This window comes from Sceloporus undulatus, chromosome 1 (genome assembly GCF_019175285.1).
Source record: "Sceloporus undulatus isolate JIND9_A2432 ecotype Alabama chromosome 1, SceUnd_v1.1, whole genome shotgun sequence".
In the NCBI taxonomy this organism is placed as follows: Eukaryota; Metazoa; Chordata; class Lepidosauria; order Squamata; family Phrynosomatidae; genus Sceloporus; species Sceloporus undulatus.
This window is the reverse complement of record NC_056522.1, coordinates 57,594,976-57,603,777: the sequence shown is the minus strand read 5'-3', so window position 1 is coordinate 57,603,777 and position 8,802 is coordinate 57,594,976. Positions and strand designations below refer to the sequence as shown.

General features: G+C 38.6%; 1 protein-coding gene across 5 annotated transcripts in view; it reads left to right on the top strand.

The window, feature by feature from the left end:
* RASGRP3 (RAS guanyl releasing protein 3) overlaps positions 1-8,802 on the top strand; it is a 72,334-nt gene that overhangs the window by 26,064 nt on the left and 37,468 nt on the right. For 4 of the 5 annotated variants that reach the window (XM_042445366.1, XM_042445364.1, XM_042445368.1 and 1 more), the window contains 5 exons: positions 361-541; positions 3,541-3,643; positions 4,249-4,311; positions 5,951-6,082; positions 8,320-8,467. In XM_042445366.1, coding sequence (XP_042301300.1) covers positions 472-541; positions 3,541-3,643; positions 4,249-4,311; positions 5,951-6,082; positions 8,320-8,467 — 516 coding nt within the window. In that variant the 5' untranslated portion in view covers positions 361-471. Of the gene's footprint in view, positions 1-360; positions 542-3,540; positions 3,644-4,166; positions 4,312-5,950; positions 6,083-8,319; positions 8,468-8,802 lie in introns of all 5 variants that reach the window. The other variant, XM_042445367.1, reaches the window with a different exon arrangement.

Sequence of the window (8,802 nt, the reverse complement as noted above, 5' to 3'; positions counted from 1 at the left end):
TTTATTATCCTTTAGATCCTTGGCTATATGCCCCTAAGTTTTGCCCTCAACTTATCCACGGGTCATAGCAAAATCCAAAATTTTGTCCCCAAAACTCGCCCTTGACTTATACATGAGGTCGACGTATAGTCAAGTATATATGGTACTTTTTGTATCTTTATCACATTCCAGGTGATTTCTTTCTTTGAATAAAAGGGATGAATACAGTAAAAGTTGCATGTAAACTGTTTCTTATGTATACTGTCTAATAAATGGGAAATCTGTTTTCAGAGTCAAAAATGAACTGTCAAGATTTATGCCAGGTATAAATTCAGAGTCTTATCCTCCATCCAACTCACTCATTTTTCTTTTTCTGGTCAGTCTTCTGGTGAAGTACCACAGAGAATGCAACTGACAGTCATCTGATGGCGACCTTTCTCTTCTTGTTTATTGTGAAACTGAATTCACTCTTTTGACAACGGCTAAAGGACGATGGGGTCCAATACTCTCGGGAAAGCTGCAACACTGGATGAGCTGTTAACTACCTGCATTAAAATGTTTGGTACGAGCCTTCAATTTTTCCCTACATCCTTCTTCATTTGTTTTTTTTTTTATTGTACAATATGTTTTGGTTGGTATTAGTATGCTCTGTGACATTCAGAGCTTGGAAAGTCTCCTTTAAAAATATATATTTATTGCTAGAATTCCGGAGTGGAGAATTCTGGTACTTGTAGTCTAAAAAAGTAGTAAAGGACATTTGGTGTGTGATGTGTGGTTGTGGAGAAAATTAGAAAGAAATAAAGAAAATAAAGCCTATTACATGAGCTCCATCTAAAACAGTAGTCTTACTATGCTCTGCAACATTTGAGAGAGAATTAGAAGGCAAAGGGAAGTAGGGAAATCATCTCTGTGAATATGAGCCTACATTAAAGGGGAGGGGGAACCAGGAAGATGAACTAAAACATTAAAATTGCCCTAGTTATCGCTCTCTCTACCACCATTGCCCACTGCATGCACCTGTATCATCTACTTTAGTTAAGCATCCTTAACTAAGAAACTTAGCCTAGCCTATCCAAACCTGATGGAACTGTCATTCACCCAAACTCCAATCACTAGCAGAATGAATCTCCTCCCCATGCAGCTGATGCTCAGTAAAGCAGGCTTTGGGGGGGGGGGGAGTTACAGACATGGCAACAGTGTCAAAATTGTGACCAAGTAGTGATCTTGAATACGAAACACTTACAAATTATTAAATCTAGATAACTGTTGTTATTCACAATCACTACTTAGTCATGATTATGACACTATTGCATTGCCATAACTCCCGCTCCCCTGCCATGGTTCAGTGCTATGGAATTTTGAGGTTGTAGTTTGTTGTGGCACCAGAGCTCTCTGACAGAGAAGGTTAAATGTCTTACAAAGCTACAGTTCATAGAATTTGACAGCACTGAGCCACATCAGTTAAAGTGGTGTCAACCTGGGTTACTTCCACAGTGTGTATGTTAAATTAACCTCCTAGTTAAGTAAATCTTCCTCTTAAATATACATAACAAAGGTGCTATACATACCTCCCAATAGGGCGCCCCCGTCATGTGCTAGGGGTTGGCCGAGGGTGCACCGCCCATATTGGCCTCACCCCTAGCACGTGACGGGGGCATCAAAATGGCAGTGCCCTGAACACACAGATGCCACTATTTTGATGCAATGGATGCTTAGCGTCCACACGTCCCGGTGCGTTTATGATGCTGCAAGTACACCATTGGTGCATTGCGGCGTCACAAACACGCCTCATTAAGAACCTGCTTTTGAAAGGTTATTTTTGCTCCGCGGGGAAGCCCCGCGGTCTGGAGGCTACAGCTTCCCCATGGAGCAAACCAGGGCGGCGGTCTGTATCCCACCCAAGTAGCTGATATAGCATTCCAGCCAATGACAAATTTAGCCAGTTGCCTACATGTACTGTCATAATAAATTGGATGTGGCTTATTAAACGAAGAACATTAAAGAAGGGGAAACCTTCTGAAGTTGCAGTTATGAAGCAGATGGGGTTGTACAAATTTAAAACAGCCCAACTAAACCACTGTCAAAAAAGAAATTAGCAGATAAAATTGACAAGATGTTATTAGTGTGCTGATGGCTGTAATTATGCAAAATCAGCAAGTTAATTTTAAAGGAAAGGAGTTTCTAGTAATAGAAGATGTATGAGAAGGCAGATGTTGTAAGACATTTGTTGAGACTGGTTCCTTGTTGTTGTTGTTCTTAACTGTTGTCAAGTCAACTTTGACTTATGCTAATCCTATGAATGAAAGACCTCCAAGTCAACCTGTCTTCAACAGCCCCATTCAGGTCTTGAAAACTCAGGATTGTCACTTCCTTGATTGAGTCTATCAACCTGCAATGCAGTCTTCCTCTTTTCCTATTACCTTCCACTTTTGTTGTTGTTGTTGTTTGCCTTCAAGTTGTTTCTGATTTATTCTGAACCTAAGGCAAACCTATCATGGGGTTTTCTGAGATTGAATGTGTGACTCATCCAAGCAGAGAATCAAACCTTGATCTCCAGAGTAGTAGTCTAACACTCAGACTACTATGCCATACTTGCCAAGCATTATTGTTTCTTCTAGCCTTCTCATGATATGTTCAAAGTACTACAGTTTCAGCATAGTCATCTTGGCTTCCTGGGAGAGCTCTAATCTAATTTGCTCTAGGACCCATTTATTTGTATTTATGTCGGTCCAGGTATCCACAGAACTCTTCTCCAGCAGCACATCTCAAAGCAGTTGTTTCTCTTCCAATCAGCCTTCTTCACTGTCCAACTTATACATTCATACATTGCAAATGGAAATACAATAGCATGGAGAATCCTCTATACACAGCGCTGTGTATAATTACAGCGCTTTAGAAATAAAGTTTAATAATAATAATAATCACTCTGTAGTTGAATAAACATATTAGAAAAGTAAACCCCCTATCCTGTTAACATAAAGCTGTATGTGTATCAGTCATAGCCTTGGTAAACCAACTGATATAGGTTGAGTATCCTTTATCCCAAAATCTGAAATATTCCAATATCCCAAATTGTCCATGTTGGTGGCTGTGATAGTGACACCTGTGCTTCTGATGGTTCAGTGTATATAAAGTTTGTTTTATGCACAGAATTATTAAAAATGTTATGTATAATATTACCATCAGGCTATGTGTATAAGATTTATATGAAGCATAAATGAATTGCATGTTTAGACTTGGATTCTCTCTCCAATATATATATATATATATATATATATATATATATATGAGAAAATATTCCAAAATCAACCCCCCCCCGCAAAAAAAAATCAGAAATCCATAACACTTCTGGCCCCCAAGCATTTTAGATTAGGTAGACTCAGCCTCTGCGTACACAGCTTTATGTTAATAGAATAGGAGAATTTGCTTTTCTAATATATTCATTTCACTACTGATAAGAGAAATATTCATCTTCCTTTAATATAATGTTTCACCATTGGTATAATTCAGTAATGCACACTATCCTGTTTTGAATATCATACTTGTGCATATCTTTTTCAGATCATAAAGGAGAACTAAGTAATAATCATTTGCCAAGAACCTTCCTTTTAATGCACCGATGGTATTTATCATCAACAGAACTAGCAAGCAAACTTCTTTCCCTATATCCTTTTAGAGATATATATTCGTAGTACCAAGAGTCTGGCTATTCGGTGACTTTAAAGTTAGGATATTGTTGTTTGAGTTTATATTGGTTGTGTGCATTGCAGGGAGGGATTAAAATTAGTGCTTGTACAAAGTTCTATACATTGTGTAGAATACAACTGTACAAATACTTCTGTAGTAGTACTGATTGATATCCATCCTTAGGACAAATTAGTTGTGTTTATGTATTTTAAAAATTCCTTCATAATTTGTCATATTAAATATGGTTTTAATTTAGTTTTTTTATCATCACCATAATCATGTTGAAAATGTATTTTGTTATTGTTAACCACCCTTGTGTCAATCTCAACCCATAGTGACCCTGTGGATGAGACATCTCCAAGACTCCCTGTCCTCCTCTGCTTTGCTCAGTTTCAGAAAGTCATGCCCTTGACCTTCTTAATAGAATCTATCCATCTAGCATTCAGCCTTCCTTTCTTTCTACTTCTCTCTACCTTTCCTAGCATTATTGTTTTTTCCAGATAAAGTGTGCCGTTAAATTAAAGAAGAAAAATGCACCATATTAGAATTACTGAAATTAAGATGCTTCTTTAACTAATCTACATATAGAAGTGCCAATGGAGAAGACTGCAGTGAAATCCGCTTAAAAATCTGCTATTTCATGAGGTAAGTAAGAATTCAAAGATATAACTGTGTTGGTCTGTAAAATCAGTATTAGAGAGATTTTGTAGCACCCTAGAGAATAACAGAAAGAAAGTAAGAAGTTGGCAGCATGAGCTTTCATGGACTTCAGTCTACTTCCTCAGCTGCATTTGGTGGAGTGCTTTTGGTGAAAAGCAACTGAGAAAGTAGACTGAGGTCTACGAAAACTCATGATGCCAACTTCTTACTTTCTTTCAGTTATTCTCTAAGGTGCTACAAAATCTCCCTAATACTGAGGTAAGATTTTGTTCAACCAGAATGTGGAACAAATTTACATGTGTACATACATATTTGGAAACCAAAAAGAAGGAGACTATCTGGTCCAGTCTGAAAACAGTGTGATTGAGGTCAGAGCAACATTATGTTGAGAGTCACTTGATTCAGGAGATACAAATTTTGACCTCCTGAATTATTCTGCTTCTCTTTACCGCATGTGGGATTGGATTGGGCTGTATTGGGTAAAAGGAGAACCATTTTTCCATTTTCATATCTAATATTGTTCCCCCAGTAGCTTCACAATGGGAAAGGGGAGGTGTTCAAATGATCTCTGCCTTTCTCCCAGGAAAGTTAATTATGTAGTGCTACTCAGTTGTAGATTTCCAGTGGCATTCCCACCCTTGGTGTTACGCAGTGCCAGGGGGTGCTATCAGCAGTCAAAAGGGCATGCTTGGTCCTCTCCTTCACCACCATGGCAAACCCAGGAGACGTGTGCTTGGGTCTTTCCACTGCCATGGCAGAATCCTCTTGTGTGGAGGCCTGCACCACCACAGTGAAGCCAGGAGGGACACAATGGGAAGAGGGCCTGACCAGATATCACCCCTCTTCTCAGGTTTCACCTGGTGTGGACCATATCCCTCTACACTTCCCTAGTGATATCACCGTTCCAGTTGTGGAAATCATAACAAAGAAGAAGGCAAAACCTTATGGTAGAATACATATTTCACATCAGTGTTGGAGACCCATATTGAAAAAGTTACTTTTTTGAACAACTCCTATAATCTGCAACTAGCATTTCAGAATCTGATGAACTCTTGTTCCAAAAATTGACTTTTCTGAGCTTTGAAACAAGGCAGATGCATTTGTTAATGAACCAGTTTGCTTGGTAATACTTGAATGAAGTTTGAAAATTAATTTAGTTTGCAAATGTCAGTATAACATTCATAATGTCGTCAGTAAAAATGGCTTTGAGTAAAATGATCTGTGACTATATTAAGTATAGTTGTGTGTAGATATGGGTGTCTAAGGCTTTATGCTGGACAGATTAGATCAGATGTCCTTGGCCTTTGATAGGGTGTGCACTCATGGAACTGTTGTTTTTTGTGCTGTGTTTTGGGCCTTCAATAATTTCCTGATAAGAAAAGTTCCCTGTTGAAGGGTCTTCCATTAATACCCCAGTATTGGAGGGAGGAGGAAATCATTGCTAAATTTCTCCAGTCAGTGTGACCAGTGTAATGGAATAAAAGGACAAAGTTTTCCAACTAAGAAGTTGATTTATTTGATGTTAATGAAGACTGATTTCCACAAAGCTAGGCAAAGTATGCTACTGATACTTAGTTAAAGAATTCATGTTCTGATATGTTAATCTCTTCTGTCCTGATTTCAGATACTGGATTATGGAATTTCCTGCAGAATTTAATCTGGATCTTGGTTTGGTTCGTCTTACTGAGGAGTTTCAAGAATTAGTCAGCCATCTAGGTTATGAAGATCACATTCACCTTATTGATATCTCTAGCATGTAAGAGTATCATCTGTAATATAACAAAAAGTGATTATTCAGACAGGATTCTTTAACACTATTCATTTTACTTTGTTGTTGCTGCTGCTGCTGTGTCCCTCCAAGTCATTTTTTACTTATGGTGACCCTATGGTGAACCTATCAAATAGTGGTATCTTGGCAAGTTTCTTCAGAGGAGGATTGCTATTGCCATCTTCTGAAGCTGAAAAAATATGACTGGCTCAAGAATTCCATAGCATTGGTCCATGGCAGTAAAAGCATGTCAAACTGCATTATATTCACCCCTCTGTTTTTGCAGACTTGGAGTCCATGTCCCTCGCCTGTTCGCGGGCAGCAACCCCATGAATAAGAGAACTCCAGGACACCCTGTTAGTAACAGCCTTGCTCAGCTCTTGCAAACTCAGCGCTGAGGCTTCCTTGATAGACTTCATCCACCAGTAGTGCGGTCTTTCTCTTTTCCTACAGTCTTCAATATCACCAAGCATTGTTCTCTTCCCTAATGAGTGATGCCTTCTCATGATATATCCAAGTATGATAGCCTCCATTTAGTCATTTTGGCTTCTGCTGAGAATCCCATGCCTCTAGAGCAGGTGTACTGAAAGTGTGTCCCACATTAGTTTTCATGGCCCTCAGGACCCACTAATGGTCCAAAAGCTGTCCTCAAATGCCTCCAGAGTAAACAGGAAGCTATGTAAGAACTGCAATACATCTGGAAACATTTCTGGGGCGGGCTACAAGGGAATTCTACTGTCACAACAAGGAAGATACCCACAACTGAACCAAACTGTGTTGCCTCTCTAGCAAAGGTGTTTTTTTTAAATTGGGAAATCATTTGGATGGGCAAATGATAAAAAGTGTCATAAATTATATTAAAAATTGCAGCGTAAAATGGCACAAATCATCAGTCTGGATGAACCTTTTGATCCTTTTTCAAATCATTTGAATAAATATAAAAATTTGGAATATTTCTCACTAATTTGTAGTGAGGGGGAATTAAATTTTGCCTCTTCTTTAGATAATTAGGAGCAGCTGTGGATTTTGGCAGATAAAGCCCAAAATCTCTGGAGAATTAAAGATTGGCACCCATTTCTTTAGGATTCTTTCAGGTCTAAAGCCAAGTACTGGGTGAATTCAGCCACGTCCCCATTGTTCAACATGTTCATTTCTGCTGCCATTGTATTAAAGATGATTTCCGCTCAGCTCTGGAGTGACTTCACATTTTTTTATGGAAAAGAATAATGTTGTGCCAAAAAAATAGACTAGCCTTCCAGATGTGACTGACTCCTATCGCTCATAGTCAGGCTGGCTGTTGGTCATACTGTATAGTGATTATTTTTTACACTTGATCTTAGCCAAAAGGCCGAGAAGCGATGTATAGTGATTATTTTTTTAAATCTACGCCTGTCCAACTAGAGTTGACCCACTGATTGATTACTAAATGTTAAGTCAATATACATGTAAGTCAATATATATGTAAATCCCATTGATTCAATGGGTCTGCTCTCATTGAGACTATTCTTTGGATTTAGTCCAATGAGAGGTGCAGTCTCATACATGTGGACAATATGGAAACTAGGGAAAGGGTGGATTAGGCTAGTGATATCCAAACTCCAGTCCTCCAGATGTTTTGGAATTCAATTCCCAGAATTCCTGACAATTGGCCAAGCTGCCTGGGGCTTCTAGGTGCTGAAATCCAAAACTCCTGGAGGACCAAAGTTTGGGAACCATTGGATTAGGCTTTCTGGGATGCTTTAAAACAGAATTTAAGGTATAAATTTACCAAAGACTATTAGCACTGATAACTAAAAACAGCCTTTCATTCAGGAATAGTATACTTGAAAACCAGTTTCTTGGCACAAGCAACAAAGGAAGAAGTATTGCCATCATAGTCTTCTTGTTATCTTCCTGGTGGTAATCAGATTGTCCACTATTGGAAACAAAAATGGGCCCTTGGTCTAATACAACAAAGCACTGCTTATATATACGTATTTACCTTTTGATTGGTTCAAAGCAGCTGTCTGGATAGGAGATGCCTAATTTGGGCTAAAAAAATTTTTTTGCAGTGCATGAAGACTGAAGAAAATAATTTCTGATTTCACACAAAAAGTGCAGAATGTGTGTGTGTGTGTGTGTGTTTCTTTATATGGTTGCCAATGCCACTGCTGCTTCTTGATTCCATTGTTGTTCTCTTAGGCACCAGAGCCACCTAACACTGGCTCCTTCATTCTCTTTTACAGCCCTTCCTATGACTGGATGAGAAGAGTCACACAAAGGAAAAAAATATCAAAGAAAGGCAAGGCTTGCCTGCTCTTTGATCATCTGGAACCTATTGAGCTTGCTGAGCATCTCACCTTTTTGGAGCATAAATCTTTCAGAAGGATCTCTGTAAGAAATTTACAGTTGCATATATCATCTTGGTACAATTGCCGATATTGCTCATATCTATTGATCTGAATCCTTAATAATAGGTTCCATTTAATATTTTATCCAATGTCAGTATCAGTGGTTCATCACCATATGATCACTGTTCATTGCCTTTATAGGACCTTTTCACAGGACACAATTATAATACTATGATTCCTGTTAACTGCCATGGCAATATCTACTGAATTCTTGGATTTGTAGTTTGATGTGGCACTATTGCTCTCTGGCTGAGAATTCCCCTTCCTAAATTTCTAACCTAAATTGCTAATCCCAAGATGCCTTAAAATGCTGCCATG